This window comes from Lepisosteus platostomus, chromosome 17, assembly GCF_059453375.1.
Source record: "Lepisosteus platostomus isolate fLepPlt1 chromosome 17, fLepPlt1.hap1, whole genome shotgun sequence".
NCBI lineage: Eukaryota > Metazoa > Chordata > Actinopteri > Semionotiformes > Lepisosteidae > Lepisosteus > Lepisosteus platostomus.
The window spans coordinates 4,540,068-4,559,069 of record NC_142627.1 but is presented as its reverse complement, the minus strand read 5'-3'; the positions used below and the strand labels follow the sequence as shown (position 1 = coordinate 4,559,069).

The 19,002-nt window shown below is 39.8% G+C and overlaps 1 protein-coding gene across 5 annotated transcripts in view; it reads right to left on the bottom strand.

Annotated features, from left to right (window-relative positions):
- Positions 1 to 19,002, bottom strand: part of LOC148645915 (equilibrative nucleoside transporter 1-like) — a 48,167-nt gene that overhangs the window by 19,145 nt on the left and 10,020 nt on the right. The window contains exons 1-3 of one of the 5 annotated variants that reach the window (XM_088609587.1): positions 14,118 to 14,263; positions 1,846 to 1,906; positions 1,665 to 1,746 (exon numbers count right to left, since the gene is read on the bottom strand). In XM_088609587.1, the coding sequence (XP_088465713.1) occupies positions 1,665 to 1,746; positions 1,846 to 1,874 (111 nt within the window). In that variant the 5' untranslated portion in view covers positions 1,875 to 1,906; positions 14,118 to 14,263. Of the gene's footprint in view, positions 1 to 1,664; positions 1,747 to 1,845; positions 1,907 to 3,182; positions 3,274 to 14,117; positions 14,264 to 19,002 lie in introns of those variants that run through there. The other 4 variants (XM_088609588.1, XM_088609590.1, XM_088609589.1 and 1 more) reach the window with 4 other exon arrangements.

Here is a 19,002-nt window from a genome sequence, read left to right as displayed (position 1 = left end):
ATGACACTAAAGAGCACATCACCCGACTGAGTACAGTGAGTATCAGAAACTAGCAGAGCTATGTAGAAACCAAGAGATTCGAGCCTGAAGTGTCCGTTTGTCAAGCCAAGCTTTATTGTAGGCATACAAGGAGCAACACATTTGAGGCTTATTGTTGTGTAGCTCAAAAGGGGATATGGCTCTACACAGCTTTTATATACTTTTCTCTACACCCTCCCCCTCCTGTCTTTCAGGTAGCTGTCTCAAGAAACTGCAGGACTCAGAAAGCACTTAAAACATTCCCTCCTTATCAAGGTGTTTAGTATAAACATTCCCCCATCAGGAGTTCAGTACAGAGAGGGAGAAGCATCTGTGCTAAAGCAAGCGTGAAGGTTAGAGTTTAGCATGTGAATTCAGCAGGAGTTCACAGCTCCTACCACTATATGGGTACAGAGTATCATACATATTCTGATAGCAGGCTCCATCAGCTAGGAAAGATGTACAGTATAAAGCTACAACGACATTAAGTCAGTGCAGGTGACATTTGAGAGATACCAAAAGTACAAGCAGCCATATCACCCTGCAACTCACAACTAGCAACCCACTGAAGCTAAGCAGGTGTGAGCCTGGTCAGTACCTGGATGGGAGACCTCCTGGGAAAAACTAAGGTTGCTGCTGGAAGAGGTGTTAGTGGGGCCAGCAGGGGGCGCTCACCCTGTGTGGTCCATGTGGGTCCTAATGCCCCAGTATAGTGATGGGGACACTATACTGTAAACAGGCGCTGTCCTTCGGATGAGACGTAAAACCGAGGTCCTGACTCTCTGTGGTCATTAAAAATCCCAGGGCGCTTCTCGAAAAGAGTAGGGGTGTAACCCCGGTGTCCTGGCCAAATTTCCAATTGGCCCTTATCAATCATGGCCTCCTAATAATCCCCTTCTATGAATTGGCTACATTACTCTGCTCTCCTCCCCACTGATAGCTGATGTGTGGTGAGCGTTCTGGCGCACTATGGCTGCCGTCGCATCATCCAGGTGGATGCTGCACATTGGTGGTGGTGGAGGGGAGTCCCCATTACCTGTAAAGTGCTTTGAGTGGAGTGTCCAGAAAAGCGCTATATAAGTGTAAGCAATTATTATTATTATTATTATTACAACAGCAATAGCCCGAAAGCAAACTGAATCCCTTCCAAAATAATGCAATTTATTGCCCTAGATAACCAACCATTTTCGGTTGTTGAAGATGTAGGATTCTGCCACTTGATATCTCACCTAGAGCCACACTATGCCATTCCCAGTCAGAAATACTTTTCAGATAATGGCATTTGGTCATCTTCATTAGATAAAAATTGTTAGACTGCAGCTTGTTACTTCATGTGAGTTGGTTGCATCAATCGTTGTCTTACTTGTTGATAAAACAATTTGAGCTTATACCATCTTTTGTGTCTTTGGCTGGATAGTAACACACCAACCCCCCGCCCCCGGATCGTATCCGTATCAGCCAATCCTGCTGACAGAAAATCAGCGATTGGTACGGGGCTCACAAAACGATGATTGGTCCACCTCTAGACAAATCTTTTGAGGTTAAATAAAACTAGTCGTGTCTTTGTGGAATTAAGGAATTTTGTAACGCACTGCTTAAAAATAAAAGTCTTATCAAATGGGGAAAAACCCCAAACTCTCAGATACCATTGTTGCAGTCATGAAGAAGTTCCATGGCAGAAGAGTGCCCAGCCCCAGGATGAAGAATATCAGCCACACAGCTCGGTACCTGGAAACAGCAACAGACAGGGTGGCAGACAAGAACCCTACTTCTTTGCACTCAGACGTGCAAACAGAATTGAAACTAAAAAACTGATAAAGTACTTACTTGTCCTTTGGAGGATTTATTGATGTCATTATGTCTTGGGTTTCAAATATCCACAATGAACCTGACAAAGAATGGTTGAATAGTTATGAACTGTGCAAATTTCAAACCACTGGCAAGCATACAGCTTTCCCGAGTCCCATTCAACAATTGCAAACACCCTGAATCCAGACCCAGACTAGCATAGTGAAGATTAATAGTAAATACAACATTCATTTTCTGATGATCTTGTCTGTTCATTCAGACTGACACACCTGAAGAGGCTCCACAGCTAAAACTTTTTTTTAATTATGTAGAAAATAACTTCTACATGTTCCTCTGCAGATTCTTACATTAGAATGCTTATGAACGGCAGACCATCTGCATGCATTAGTAACCACTCGAGAACATGTTATGAATACAGCAAAGCTTTGCTTTAATACGAGTCTTCATATAGCCACCTTAATGATAGTACTACTGGAATTATTAATTTACATTTAGAACTATAACAAAAAAGGATTTACTGCATATAATACATATTCAATGCTGTATCTACATAGTAGATTAAGCTCAGGACAAGGTCTTTGATTGTGAGCTGCACCTGGTGTCATGGAAGAGAGAACTGCAGACATCATGTATGCTTACAAATATTTTTAAATTAATTTCCAGAATGAATGTACTTAGTCTAAAAATCTGGGAATAAAGTTATCAATGCATGACTTGCATGCTGTGTAACTTGTCATAACATATTATGACAATAATACATAACATACTACTTCAAATATTTAATGAACAGCTTAGGAAATTCCACACAGCAGAAACCAGCATGGATGTAAATTCAAACCGTTGTCTCGTTAATTAAATCAGACAATTCCAGTTTAGCTGGCTCAGTGCCTTTCCGTTGTAAGCCTCCTAACTAAGCGCACAGCTGGCTGCTGAACACCTGCCTCCCTGTCAGCATAAAAAGAGAAGGGAACCGGAGAGGATCAGAACAACTCTCTCCACTTCACTCTAACAGTCTGTTTGTTTAGAAATTAATGAGTAATTACTATTGATCAAAGTATCTGAACAGCAAATTCTTTTGAAAACATGAATGTTCAAATCTATTCTAGACCACACAATTTCTACTATTCTAATGGTTTCACATTTTAATCAGACGGACTGCATTCCTTCAATCCCGAAAAAGTTATTTTTTTAAGACAATCAAAAAGATTACTGGTATTTGAAGATTCAAATGCCTTTTCTACATTTTTTACAGTATAGCTAAAACGCACAACTCATATGCAAAACAGGAACTGTTTGTAGTACAATTTCAAATGCCAACAATGCAAAAAGGAGAACAGAAGCTTAATAACACTTACTTACTGCAGAGGTTCTACCTTACTGAAGCCCTTCATAACTTAAGAAATGAGAAGAATCAGCCCCTTTTATACAGTACATACTTCTGATGACACCTCTCCTTGGGCCCCTTTCCAAGAAAAAACAGCCTCTTACACAGCAGAAACACTGAGCACATTTCTGTTCCTGATAACTCAGCTTCAGTCCACTAGATACAGGGTGTCATGAAGGAGGCAACAAGCAGCCACACACTATGGACTTGTACCTTCTGAAATGGCAAACATTATAGCATGGGTGACTATGCTATATGAAGACTTCACACGAGATTTTAAAACCAAAACAAAAACAATCTGACTTGATTTAAAGACATTTACATTTATTTCTTCTAATGTCTTTGTGTTCTTCTAATGTTAAACAAACTTACTTAAAGTAAACAAAATTCTCAAACTTAAGTTTATGAATCTCATTGAAACGCTTATCTCAAAGATTAAATTAATTCCAATAAATTGATTTCTATAAATTCAAGAACAAGCCATTCCAACAGTATTAATTTCTAGTCTTTAAGGTTTGGAGTCAATTAGTTTTCTTCTTTAACCCCTGAGTCTGAAAGTACCCTTTGGAAAGCTGTCCGTCACCATTGTGCTGGTGACACGTAGCCTTGCACTGACCACACTGACCCCACTGCAGGCTCACAGGCACAGAGCAGGGGCTGCTTCTGAACAGGAGGATACATTGCCACCACTGGGGACGAGGAGCTGCTGGGAGTGGTTACTGTACTGGGACTCGCACTTTATCTGGCAAAGCCACCCAGAAGGCTACATCCAGCAGCCATATCACCCTACAACTCACAACTGGCAACCCACTGAAGCTAAGCAGGTGTGAGCCTGGTCAGTACCTGGATGGGAGACCTCCTGGGAAAAACTAAGGTTGCTGCTGGAAGAGGTGTTAGTGGGGCCAGTAGGGGGCGCTCACCCTGCGGTCTGTGTGGGTCCTAATACCCCAGTATAGTGACGGGGACACTATACTGTAAAACAGAAGCCGTCATTTGGATGAGACGTAAAACTGAGGTCCTGACTCTCTGTGGTCATTAAAAATCCCAGGGTGTTTCTTGAAAAGAGTAGGGGTGTAACCCTGCCATCCTGGCCAAATTTCTCATTGGACCTTACCAATCATGGACTCCTAATAATCCCCCTCTATGAATTGGCTACATTACTCTGCTCTAGCTGATGTGTGGTGAGCGTTCTGGCGCACTATGGCTGCCGTCGCATCATCCAGGTGGATGCTGCACATTGTGGAGAGGAGTCCCCATTACCTGTAAAGTGCTTTGAGTGGAGTGTCCAGAAAAGCGCTATATAAGTGTAAGCAATTATTATTATTATTATCCACAGTCAAGAGAAAAAAACATGCAGACTTATACTTCTCCAAAACAAGCAATTCTACTTACTACACCCAATCATGTGTGCCAATGCCCAGGACAGTGTCCCAACAAACAGGTTTGATGGACATCCTGTAAAGGTTTGCTTATTCTACCACTTTCAGTATCATGGCCAATCTGCTCTCTCACTCGGTGGGTTTTATCAATCAATGCAGGCAACACCCACCACAAAGGTAAACAACTTGGCCCTACTATCCAGGTGTTAATGTGTACAAAAGAACACACTGGCCACTATGTCTAGATAATCCATTCATAACCAGGTACTGGAGAAACACATGTAATTACAGCGGCTGAAAATCTTCCACTGGTAGGCTTGATATGAAGTGGAGATGCACTAAATTCTTGGCTTTGGGAGAATAATTCCCAGGGATCCTTATTTCAAGGTGTTCCTGAAGCACCAAAGAGCTGCCATACTGTAAATCTTGTTAGTCCTTCAGACCAACATTGATGTCAATATGCAAGAAGACCAAAAGCTGCTGCATTATCATTATCTCTAAAAACAATACAGTATACAGATTAGGCAGTTATCATGAGTATTTAAAAAGTTAAGTCAACATAGTTCAGATTTTAAGGTCCTGGCTGTTACGTGAAAAATGTGTTCCAGGTTTCAACTGTTATACGCTATGTCCAGAATGGTGTGATGAACCAAGTTAATAAATGTACTTTCAAAGGGGCTTTCATTCCTTTCAAGGATCAACCGTGTCCAGAATGTTCAATAGCCAGGGGCTTTAAGTGTGCAGTTGTCTCATTTTGTAAACAAACCCTTGACTTGTACTCCTTTAGGTCCACACGTACACTAACAGAGTCCAGACATCTGTTTTCAGTTTTATTACACAACACTGTGCTTTTCTCAGAAAAAAACATGCAATGTAGGATTCCTCCTAAATCCTGATGTCAGCTGCTGAAATGGAAAACTCGGTTATCTAATCCTTCACCTTTCACTGGAGGGTTCTTGTTAATACCGTTTTGAAAGATGCTGTGTTACAGATAAAAAGCACATGACTGGTAGTAGTGCTGGGTGGTTAATGGATGCAATGCGAGGCAGATAGCAGTCTTCTGTGTCTGAGCAAATGTTTGAATAAACTGACCAAGGGAACAAATTAATACAGATCTACTGTAATGGCTGCATCTACCTGTATTTCACCTGCAAGAAAAAACACGAGTGATCCAGAAGTAAGAAAAATATGTTCAGACACCTGGTATGGTGTGATTATGTCAGAATGCAGGAATATGCCTGTGTATAATTATGTGTTGGATTAAACTAGAAAAAAAACTTCCTTCACAATCCAGAGAAACAAGCACTATGCAAAAAAATTAGAATAATAAATGCCAACATGCAAACTAATCAGATCTAGTGAAAGTGGGAGTCAGAATTTACTGATCTATACACATTTAATCTGAAGTTAATGCTATTTTATAACTGTATTATAAATGCAAAGTAAGGTGATTTTATACATAGATTAATGTAGATGTACTTCAGTCTATTTTCTTTCAAGCTTGACTTGGTCAGTCATTGGTTCCCCAGTAGATAAAGTTTGAAAGCATTGAAGAAGCCTTGTAATGTTATACTGGACACTCCAGGCTACAATGGTCACTCCAGTTAGTCTGTTTATTCTAGGTCCAGGATCTGGTATTTGAAACCACAGGAAAATCTATATAATAGCTTACATTTTCACATTTGGAGCCCTCTAATGTCCCATGTGAACTTCATTAAGTTCCAGTAACTCCTGGGTAGAGCACTTAATTGTGGTGATGTGCACAGTTGGGATTCACACAGCCTAATCCCAAATGTTTAAATTCCACAAGACAGCTGGAGTTTGTTAAGATCCTGTCACCTGACATAACTATGTATTAAGATTACTGTTCTGACATAAGGCAATTTTGTACCATGAAATGCAAGGCATTAAGCCTGCACCAATCTATATTTTACTCCCATACAGTTTTATATTTTTATGACCCTATGTATTACATATTTTCCAGTCTGAGGTAGTGTGGGGGAGTCTCAGACTAGAGCAGGCAGCTAATGGAGCAGTACAGAGATGTGAGTATTCAGAAAATTTTAAAAATCTCAAACAGCTAAAACAAATTTTAAACATTTGCTAGTTCTAATCACATACTAGGGCATTACCTTTCTCTTTCCACCACATTTACAGAAGATGCATAAAATGGATTTTTGTGAGAAACAAGCAACACATCCAAATTCAGCTCCGAGAAACACTTTCAACAGAAGAACCCATCCAGACCATCAGTATGCTGCTGGGAATTTAAGTTTTGGGTCTGTTTTGTGCCTCAGGACCTGGACAGCTTCCCACCATTGAAGGGACCATGAATTTGGTATTGTATCAGCAATTTCTGGAGTAATTTGAACCAAAAGCGGGTCAGGCAGCAAGACAATGATCCTAAACACACAAGCAGATCTATGACAGAATGGATGAAGAAGGAAAAAATTCATAGTCTGGCCACGTCAAATTCCAGACATAAGCCACACTTAAATATTATGGGGAAATCTTAAGCAAGATGTTCAAGCAGGGAAACCCTCAAAAGTCATGATCATTTACAGAAAAAGTGATTTCTGAGCAAGTACATGCCACCAGTTGCTGAATCTAAGGATTCACAAATGAATTTTGTAAAATAATCCAAACATGTTATTGCTGTTGTATGTTTAATTTTCATGAATCGTTTTAAGTCTATACTAAGTTTTAATATACTAGAGTATGAATTAGCCCAAAGGGCTCTCAAACCTTTTCTCTGCACGGTGATCACTGGGGACTGATGCAGTTAGAAGCCACGGAATTACTTCTACAAGACCATTACAGTTCCTGAACCAGTCACCTCAGTTACTACAGGAAGGTTCTGGACTGTTCAATCTTGGGGCCGCTGTAAAATCCTTCAATGGCCTAAAGTAGAGTATCCTGAACTTTGACAGTGCCAGATTCTCATTGCAGCCTGGGGACAGTGGCATAATTGTGCACATTAATGCTAATCTGATAAACTTAAACTTTATTACTGACAACTCAATTACAACAGCACTGCTAATCACATGGGTGAATGAGCATACTAGGTGGGCCTGTGCTGGAGCTGACTGAAGCATCCCCAGGACACGTTACGGCACGAGAAAGGTCATAACTAGTCTTTGCTAGTGAGCAGGCCAACTGCCAGATGGCTCTCCACAAATCACATGCATACGCCTCCTTTTCATAAAGAGAAATGATATTACTCGTAGGATCACACAAAGTTATAAAACACCATATTTTAACATTTCAAGTTATAAAAATGTCATCACCAAAGTCGAGTAGTGTAACCAAAACTTGGTTTTGTGAAAGTACAGTATATTTCAAGAAATGGTATTAGGATGTTTTCTGAGAGAATAGTTTCTGACACTTCCTCTTGCATGCAAATTTAACAGTTTAAAAATGTGAAGCCCCACAATGATACCCAAAGTGTGGGTACATTATTGTATCTTTAAAATACATTTTCTGTAATTCAAAGAAAAGAGTGAAATTCCATTTAAATGCAGTAAGATACAGAAGAGAACACTAAGATATTTTCTCATTTCTCTTCTGCTGCAGAGCAGGCTCCCCAAACGGAGACTCTGCTGATTTACTGCAGGTCAACTCCCATCAGCTGTGTTTAAGCAGATGATACACCTGGAGCACCAATCAGAACCTGTGCCAGACTAGGCATCACTCGTGCTGTTCTTTGTAGCTCTGAGCTGCCACCTTTGTCACAGTGATTGCAACACACTGTCCCCCTTTCTCAATCTTCTTCCCAAGAGTCATGACCTTCCGGGATTTTATTACCAAACTATCACAGTACACATTGCAATGAAGAAGCAATCATCCATGGAGCCAAGAATAGCTATTCGTGAAGTTTGCTGAAAGGATGTTATGCACACTGCGCAATTAGTTTTTCCCAGTACTGTGAGCAAGGAATAAGGTTTCTTTGCATGCTGAGTAAGAAATGGCCACAGTAAATCACACTCATGAGCTATTTTATCCTGTACCATACTCTGGGAAGACAGCACATACCAGACATGCCTGAAGTAGATACATCAAAACATGTTTCTGTAGTATCTGTGCCTAGGCTACAGAAGAATAGCTCGGAACTAACATCACTCAGCTCAAACCGACCACTGGCAGCAAGCATGCTGGGCACATGAGTGAGCTGAGGCACTTTGTCATCTCTGGGGAAAAGTTCAGTGACATCTGATAAAATACCTGCTGTTAGAAAAAAACAAGAATTACATAAACAACTACCTGTGCTTCTACTTGTCATAACAAGCAAGTGTGCCTATCTGTAAATTTCAAACAGCTGCTTAATCCAGGTGCTGATTTGGACTCTGTAGACAGTGTGGTACAAATCCAAAAAGGCCAGAAAACACCAGAATACATTCTGGGAACTTATAAAAAACTCCTGTAAAAACAAGAATATATATAACCTATACATGTAAAAAATAAATAAGGACAAAGTTGTTTAACAGTATTAACAGATGCAACTTTTTTAACTGTTACTCCTGGCAGGGGTAGAACCCAGGGACTGGAGAACTGCTCGTGTAGCACCCTACCCTTCCATAAAATGGGTGACGAAACTGAATCTAGTATCCGTTACTGACCAATAAATATGAGGTCTATTACTGTATATATAGGTTTGCGGACATACCAGAATTTAAGAAGAGAATAAAAAATATGGAAACAAGATCCAGGCAAATTAACAATATGAATTTAGGAAACGTAGGTCTTGTCGATCTTTGAACAAGCACCAACAGTACTCTACACACACATAGCTTTTGAAAAGATTACATTTTTAGGAGGCATTTGATCAGTTTCCTTATAAAGGATGAATTGTCAAATATTCATCCTAAGGCCTACAGGGAAATATGTGCCTACTGGCTAATATTACTGGGTTGAAAACATTAAAGGGAACAGTTGTGAATGCTCAGATTAGGGTAATGCAATCAGTGAGGTACTACAGCCATCTGTTATAGGACCACTGCTCTAATTTTTATCTGTAAGCCAGAATCTGGTATACTTAGCAAACTAGTTGGCTTTTCAAACAATGAGGAGGACTAGCACACATTATAAAAATGATGACTGAAAAGATTTAAATACATTTTGAGCCTTAAAAAATACCAGATCTGGAAGTGCAGAGTATTACTTGCAGGTAGCTAAAGCACAAACTACAAATTCAGACAAAGAGAATGCTGAGCTTGAAGAGACCACATGTGAAACAGTTGCTAATTTTGACATTTACATCTCCTAGATAGCATGGGGAGTAATTTAAAAGGCAAACAAACTGATAGGAAATATTATGTAGTTAAAAGTATCCAATTTAATTCACAGGATGTGTTGTTAAAATTGGACAATGCACTGGCAAAATCAAGTGCAAGGTTGTGGTTTTGGACTCAGTCCAGAGAAGCATTAACAGATACATTTCAGAGTTTAACAGAATATCCTACATAACCTGAAGAAAAAAACTTTTTAGTCTTGGACACAGTAGACTGTGAGGAGGCTCAGTGAGGATTTTGTATACTAGAATAGTCTTCAACATGGACTTCAGAATATACTGTGAAACATACTAGTAGACAAATGGAAACTACAGGGGAATGCATTAAAAATCAAGAACAGGATTGTGGGGTTGTGGGAGTATGGAGTAGCTGTTGAAACCAAACCCCTGCTTTCTTTACAAAAAAGGTTTAGATGAGATACTACGAGCAATCAGCTTCTAACTAGCAAACAGCTACGTTGCCAAACGGCCTTCTTGTGTTCATATCCTTTATGTCCTTATATCACTTTCAGACAAGTTAAAGGAATAGTCTCTCTAGACAAACACAAGAGACTACAGTGGCACTTGATACAAGACCTTTCTGGATGAGGTCCTTGAATCTATAATCTACTAGCAACCAAACGAGCTAAATGAACTAAAAGGACTCACATTTGTTCAGACCTTATGATGTTCAAAATTTATGAAGATCACACGGAGAGTAAAAGTGGTAAGAAAAAAAACTTACGAAGATACTACTTATATTACCATAAAGCAAAAATCCTAAGGCAAAATTCCATTGTGTCAGGACCTCTGTCAAAGATCTAAAGGTGCACAGTGAAAGAAACACAGACCTTCAGGTCACAGTACACTAGTTAACAAAAAAAAACCTTGTAATCTCATGACAAAGCAAACTGCTGGCAATTTTCTCAAGTTCGAACGAAATTTCCATTTGACATAGTGTCAGTAATATCTGGAAATAAAGAATACTGCTGATGTTCTTTCTATTCAATTGAATGTACACTGACATCAAATCTTTTCTGCAGATTTGCTGAAGGAGAAGCGTCAGTAATGCAACTGCTTCACAGTTAATTTTTAATATGGACATCACATCTTTATACACCATCATCCCCCACAATGATGGTCTTACAGCCCTCAGGCACACGCTGGATAAACGCACAGTGCTTGATCCACCCACCCACACTCTTGTACGTCTTGTGGAATTGGTCCTCACACTGAATGCTTTCTCATTCAATAACCTTTTTTACCAGCAGGTTAGTAGAGTTGCCATGGGCACCAGGATGGGACCCTGCTATGCCAATATTTTTGTCGTCTGGGTAGAAGAATTCTTCTTCGCTTCCTACACTGGCTTTCTCTCTGACCTCTACAAGCGAAACATCGCTGACTGCGTTGGTGCTGCCACATGCTCTAATGACCAGTTAGAGCACTTCCTGCATCACTTCACCAACTTCCACCCATCCCTCAAATATACAGTTAACATATCTTCCACAACTCTTCCATTTCTAGACATAAACCTATCCATTAATCATCCGACTCTCTACTTCAGATTCACACAGATATCTCCTATACAGCTCATTTAACCCCAAACATACTAAATACTCTCTCCCTTTTTCACAGTTCCTTCAGCTCCGTCGACTTTGCAGGGACAACATGGATTTCCAGAACCAAGCACTCAAAATGTCTCTTTTTTCATCAACAGATGATACCCCACCCATTTTATCGACAGGGCCATCACCCGAGCCAAAAACAGCCCTCAGATCATCAACTCAATCAGGAACTCCTGGCCTCGTAATAGCATTCTTTTGATGCTTCCGTACCACCTTAACACACTTTCTAGTCCCAGGACCATTAATGATAACCTTTCCATTTTACAGGATGACCTCCCCCTCGGTACCCTCTTTTCTGACTGCCCCATCATCTCATATTGTCAACCACCTAATCTGCGTAACCTTCTTGTTCACAGCTCCCTTGACTGTTGTCAGCAATCACCCACACCAGGCACTTTCCCCTGCAACAGAGCTCGCTGCATCACCTGTAAATATATATCTAACACCACACACATTCAAGGCCCCTCAGGGCTATTCCGGAACAGTCAGATGACATCTTGTACCTCCAGCAACCTCATTTACTGCATCTCTTGCAGAAAATGCCCAGCTATCTACATTGGGGACACAGGAAAGAGACTGGGAGACCGCTTCAGAGAACATGGTAGGGTTGTGAGGATCAAAGATTTCTCCAAGACCATAGTTTCTCATTTCACCACTGATGGCCATGATCACACTGATCTCTCCGTTTGTGTTCTCAAAGAAGGGTTTTTTAACCATATTGCAGGAAGACATCCAAAATCAAAATTATCCTGAAAGTAGGATCACTCCTTCCCCCTTCTCTCAACGACAGACTTGTTTCCTTCTAATCCTATTAATTTGCAGGTTTTGACTTCACATCTCCCTTCACCTCTCTCGACTTTGCAACCACCTGAGTGCCCACTCTGCCTTCCCCCTGCTCCCGCCTCCTCTACACTCCCGGCTTCTGTTCTCCTATGCTACATCAGCTGCTGACTTTCCACTCTTTCTCACACCAAAGAAGGCTCCACAGCCAAAACATTGTGTTTCCTTTCTTCTCTTTTCTGCATGGAATAAACCTTAACTTGTTCCTTTTGCTTCACAACTAGCTGCCCAATGTATCCTGAGTACAGTGACACAAATGAGGCAGAAAACATTGAGGGAGAATCATGCTGCGATATGGAGCGATCTCTCCAGGTCACTGCTCACATTTTCTTTCCTCAGTACTGCTTCTCAGATTCCCTTATCTTGTGTATCTCCTTATTTGTCTTCTCTAGGATTGATTACTGCAACGCCTCGCTAGGTATCTGAGTAAACTTCAATATATCCAGAATTTGGCAGCCAGAATCCTGACTAGGTTTTGTGCAAGTGATCACATTATTCCTGTCAGGTTTTGTGTTGACTTCAAAATCCTCATGCTCACCTATAAGGCTCTAAATGGCTTGGGACCTCAGTACCTGTCTGAGCTACTATTATCCTACCCCCCACCTCGCAACCTTTGTTCATCTGACTCTGCTCTACTGTCCCAAGCTCGTCTACAGTTTATGGGTGACAGGGGCTTCTCCTGCTGCGCCCCAGAACTCTGGAATTCTGTCCCCAAGGAGACAGACTCCAAACCTTCTTCCTCAGAAAGGCTTTTACTTAATTGATGTTTGTGTCTGCCCCTTGCATCTTCTGCTGCACTCAAAATACTTTTACTTTTTCTAATACTTTAATATTTTTTATTGCACTCTCTTATCTCCTATCGTCGTTTTTTGTCTTACAGGAAAAGGCTTTGTGAAGCTACCTTTAAAAGCACTATATGAAATAAAGTTTATTATTGTTCATTTCTTTTTATCCAACCTCTTAAACGCATGCTTAATTGCACTAGTATTAATTGCATTTTTTAAACTGTTTAGTTCCGTCACTATTAAAAGAGTAACAAGATATTGATACTTTTTCGTCATCTAGTTTAATAACCTTTGACTCCTTTGTAAGTGTCCAAACAGCTTTTAACCTGCAGATGCTAGTTTTCTTACTTCTGTAAGGGTTCAAGTTTGGTGGATATTGTGTTTTTTATCCGGGGAAAAGTAAGCGATCGAGAAAATGTAATGCTGGAAAGCAGTTCGTTCCTCTCCCATCTATACAGAGCGCCTCAGCTGAACACAAGCGCAGCAGAAATAACCACCGCGCACGTGGTCCCGAGCAGCGTGGTGTGCTGATGAGAGCGAGACAGGAAACACTCAATTTGTCTACAAGCGGGAAATGGGTCACTTTTACTTCAAAAAAATTATCGCGTAATGTAGGAGACGACTAAATACAAAATGTCAAAATGTTAGAATCTGTGTACACAATTCTGACTATTAGAACAAAGGCAGCGAGCAGAGGCAGAGGCAAAGGCAGAGGGTAGGAATCTGCAGTCTACTCCATTATTTCGCGCTAAATTAAGAAGCTACAACTCAGTATAACAAATGTTTTTTGCTCTAATGCACTGATTCACAAGACAGCACAGTCATATTTAAATTCTGAAAAATACAATAAATAATAAGTTATTATTCAATGTTTTTTAACTTGATTAACATGTAGCTCCTCCCGTACAGAATTAATTTATCAAGTTTTTACACGACTTGTATTGATTATAAACAGACATGATAATATTACCAGATATTCTAGCATTTACATCAACAGAAAAGTCGCTTTACCTTCAGCCCGCTGCCCGCGCAGTCCTGCTCAGAACTCTGCTTCTGCCCAAGTGCTGGGAGCTACATTACGTGCCTGAGTTTGTAAGCATGTCTGAGTTCCCCCTAGTGGAGATCACCCATATCGCCCACATGCACTCTCCGGACTCGCCAGTTTCGCGGTACTTGGCATTGTTTCCCTTTATCTCTCGGTTCTACTGGCTGCTAACACTAGACAACAAGTCTGTAGAGTTGTTTTTTTGGGGGGAGGGGGCGTTATGGGGCATGGGGAAATTAAAGAATAAATAGTTGCCCTTCTCAATGTCAATGTCTCAATGTCAGGACATTACACTATTTGGGAAATTTCATTAGGACACCCATAGTGTCCTAATGGGAGAAAACTGAGCAGGTCGCAGGACTACCTGCACCTCTGTGTTGAATGTCATGACAAACACAACAGAGGTCAACAGAGGTGGAAGCAAAATTAAGTTTTCCTGCCCCAATGTTGGCTTTAACCATGATCCCACTGACTGAGACCTGCAGCCCTGGTCCTCTGCTCTCCCTGCTCATTCCAATACCAGGGCTGCAGACTTCACTGTGGACAGAAGTCATTTAACCTCTCCCTTATTAGCTTCCTTTTCTAAGTAAAGTTCACTACAGCTTCAAATGTATTCCTTTCATCTTAAATGAAAAAGACATGCAATTCTATATAACATGTAGACATGCCGTTAGTACACTGCAGATTAATACTGATTTAAGTAGTTGCCAATTATCTTCAGTTACTGAACCTGAGTACTGATCACAAGACTAACTTGTGATCTTGGTTTCAAAGTAATCTTCCCCCCAGCTTGGTCAAATCAATTTGCTGGGATAACAGCCCGTGTTCCCCACAAACATTCCAGAGCTATTGATTCCAGTGGGGCTTAAAGTCCTTCTTTCCACTGTCTGTGCTGAACATGAGAGAGCTTTCATTACACAGGCTTACTCTAATGCTATAATTTGACATTTTTCAATACATGACTTTTATTTTTTCTTCCAAATTTGAGAAATCATAATACAACTGCTGCAATACTGAGGTGGAAGCGACAGAGGAACATTAAAGGCACAAGAGTGCACATTTCCTTGTCACTTCAGAGCCTTTTTATTTCAATTTTCTCCTACCCTAGAAGTACTAGAATCTAATCCAAAACATAGTCCTGTTGTATGTTTCTTTTGCAAGGCAGTTATAAAAGGCACCATAAGAACAATTAACAATGTATAAACTATGGTGTCTCCTTTTTTTTTCTGTTGGTTTTCAGTACAATTTCTATTTTTCATGTATCAGGCTTTACTAAAGTCATGACCGTTAGTATTTCTGTAAGAATATATTGTTTTTTTTTCTTTTTCAGGCACAACAAGGATGGCCAAGAGATGGCAAACCAAAACTCCTGCAAGTGTTCTTGGGAAAAATTAGGGTTTTCTATGACAGCACTGTTCAATGTGGCACATCTGTACAGTAATGAAGAATTTTTGCTGAATGTGTTATCTTTTGTCTTAATCTTAGGAGTATGAGTATGAGAATATTTCCACTGGACACCAGAGAGCACTTCACTTTCTCCTATTGTCAACTTTTCCTGCTCTGTGTAAGTCATTTGTTTAAATAATGGCATTTGGCTATTTCACTTGAACTGACTAAAAAAATCATTACAATCGTCTTGTAGTTTTGTCTTATAAATACCTTCAAATATCCAAAATGTGGGATACTTAAGACAACACAGTCAGGTGTGAACCATATAATGGAGCAAAATACTTTTGATAGTCATTCTTCACCACATGACTGTCCTCCTGGAGCTGAAGAGAACAGTGAAAACAAGATGAACCTTATTCCGACAGGAAGGAGCACAAGAACACTGATCATACCTCCAAGAGGAAAAGAACTACAGTACAGTATGTATGAGCAAACCTCACATGAATTTAAAAAAAAAGTGAAAATTGAATTTTACTGGACTCTTTTCATGTGTGAGATATAGAAACATCTTGTTTACTTTATGTCTGTGGATATGGTTATACACCAGAATCCATCCCACAAGCACATGGAATTTTAGTTGGGAGTTTCAAATGATCCTACTGCTGACTAATGTGTTTTTTCAAACACATGGGTGATGCTTCACAATGGGACATATTTGCTGCGGACTCCTGTATTAATTGCAAGAGACCTTCATCCAGTGTCCAGGACTGGTCTGGAGGCTTTTCTCTACAGATCTTTTTAACCACCTTGCTTTTAGGATAACTGGTTATATTACAGAATGGATTCTATGGCAGAATGAAAAAGCCTTCTTTTTGCCTCATTGCACTAAAGCAGCAGACAGATATTATAATGTACTGAATTTACCAAGTGTCATTGTTAATTCATTAGGTTAGACTTGAATAAAAGTGGAATTTAGTGCAGCCCCTGATCTGATAGAACAAAACCAAGTGCAGCCAAGGACAAGTAAGGTCACGCAGTGGGGGTCAGTGGCTGTGGACATTAATCACAATCACAGACACAAGCATATACTGTATATCATGACAACATTTTAAATGCACAGTGTGCACCTTTCTGCAGTAATAAACTTGATGTTGCCCTTTGTTTTCTGTAATAAAAGTGCATGCATAATTTTTTTCTCATGTTATGAAAATTGAAAACATATGTTTAAAAAGTAAAACCTGATGACTAAGAGGACTTATTCAGTGCAAGAGCATATTGGTAAAATCTATAATCAACACAAACAACTGTTTGGGTTTTTCACCACTCATGAAGCTCATTTTGCATTTTTTGTGTATGGACAGTAGTATTAAAAGTCTGTTGGGTTTACGTTTTGGGAGTTATGAAACTTGACACTAAATCAAATTTAAACAAGAAAAACACATCACAAGCCATTTAAAAAAGGCGCTTACTATTTTTTCATCATTTTGCCCCAAATTTTAGAACTTCTATAACTTGCATATTATACTTTATGGGTATAAGTAAATATAATCCTTGAAAGATCTTACCTAGGCATTTAAAGAAATGGATATAGTTCTAGTTTTATATAGCATGATGTAAAACTGGAACACTTAAAAACATGGTGTCCCTGTAGATGTTTTTCTTGAGTTGTGGTTTTTGGTTATGAAGAAAGAAAATGCATTTTATTTTGTCACAGGATAAACAGTTATGCTTATTCATTCATCCACACCCTGTCTAGTCCTAAAATAAGTCTTCTGTGGTTTTAAATTACATGGCACCTACAGTCTGTATCCACAGCCCTCAAGGAATGCCGCACATAAAGAAAGCTTGGAAAGATTGTTTCTGTTGCTTATAAAAAGGGACATTAAAGCCATCCACATGTATTTTCTTTAAAACACTATGAATTAAAGACATTTGGATTAAAGAAAATGTTTTATACAGTATTTTATTATATCAAGTACAATAAATCCCTTATACAGTTAACATTTACACGGTACTCAAGAGCAAACAATAATTCCTTGTTTAATTTGATTGGACAAAACTAGAAACCTATGAACAGTATTTTGCTATTAATCCATTCATTTTATAAGTGCTTCTTCCAAATCAGATCACATGGAAGCCAGAGCCTAAAACAGTATGCAAGGAAGGGCATATCTGGATGGGATGCCAGACCCACAGACACACACATTCACACCTGGACCAAATTTCCCAGAAGCCAATTAACTTACCAGGACAAAACCCATGTGAATACAGGGAGAACATACAAAGTCCATGTAAATAGCACCCCAAAAATCAAAACCAGGGCACTGCTAACCACTGCGCCACAGTTTTACCTTAGTATTCTGACAGGATTGTGATAAATTGTAGCCACGAGATATGGAAAGCTCCAGAATGAACTTTAACCTCTTTAACCTATATACAGTAGCAGCAGCATGGAACTACTGTTCCCTGTGCAAGACAAGTTCATTGTTACAGTATTGAAATGATAATGTTTAATACTTTTCCTTGCATTCCAATCAAAATAAGATAAAAAAAGCCTCAGTTACAGTAACTGTATGAAGTTAACCAGCTCTTCCCCAAAGAATTATTTAGGTTGAATTATGTTTAAGATTTTCCACATGGTACTTTTACAGTTTAATTGATTTTATTTACATTTTATACAACACAAACATAAGGTAGAGGCTAAGAAAATTTTTACAAATTTAGTGAGTCCAAGATGATAGAAGATGATAGAAGAAGAAAGAACATACAGATCACCAGTTCTCTGTGTCACTGTAGTGATTCTGTTTTTCCTGCAAGAAAACAGGTCCATGACACACATATCATTCGTACTGTCTGGGTTGGCCCTACTGTGATATAAACTAGTTACTCCTAAATTAAAAAGGTGTATATATTCTTCAGGCACGTTAAACCAAAACAGAAATTAAGAGCATGTAAATACAAGACTTCCAGTACTTTTCCTTTGTCATAATGCATGTTTAATAACACCTTTCTCTTACGCCCTGGCTGGGACTGACTCACATCCTGCCATTCCCGGGGGTGACCGGAACATTCTCACGAGCTCTCAGCCTCTCTCCAACCCTGTGCAGACGAGGTTGGGATGCCTCTCTATTAGACTGGCTGCCTTCCAAATAGGCAGCCAATCTATTTATCAATCAACTCATTAGGCTGGTTATTATAATAATAATAATTGCTTACACTTATTTAGCGCATTTCTGGACATTCCACTCAAAGCGCTTTACAGGTTATGGTTACCACCAATGTGCAGCATCCACCTGGATGATGCGACGGCAGCCATAGAGCGCCAGAACGCTCACCACACACCAGCTCTCAGTGGGGAGGAGAGCTGCATAATGAAGCCAATTCATAGAGGGGGATTATTAGGAGGCCAAGATTGGTTAGGACCACTGGGAATGTTTTGGCCAGGACGCTGGGGTTACACCC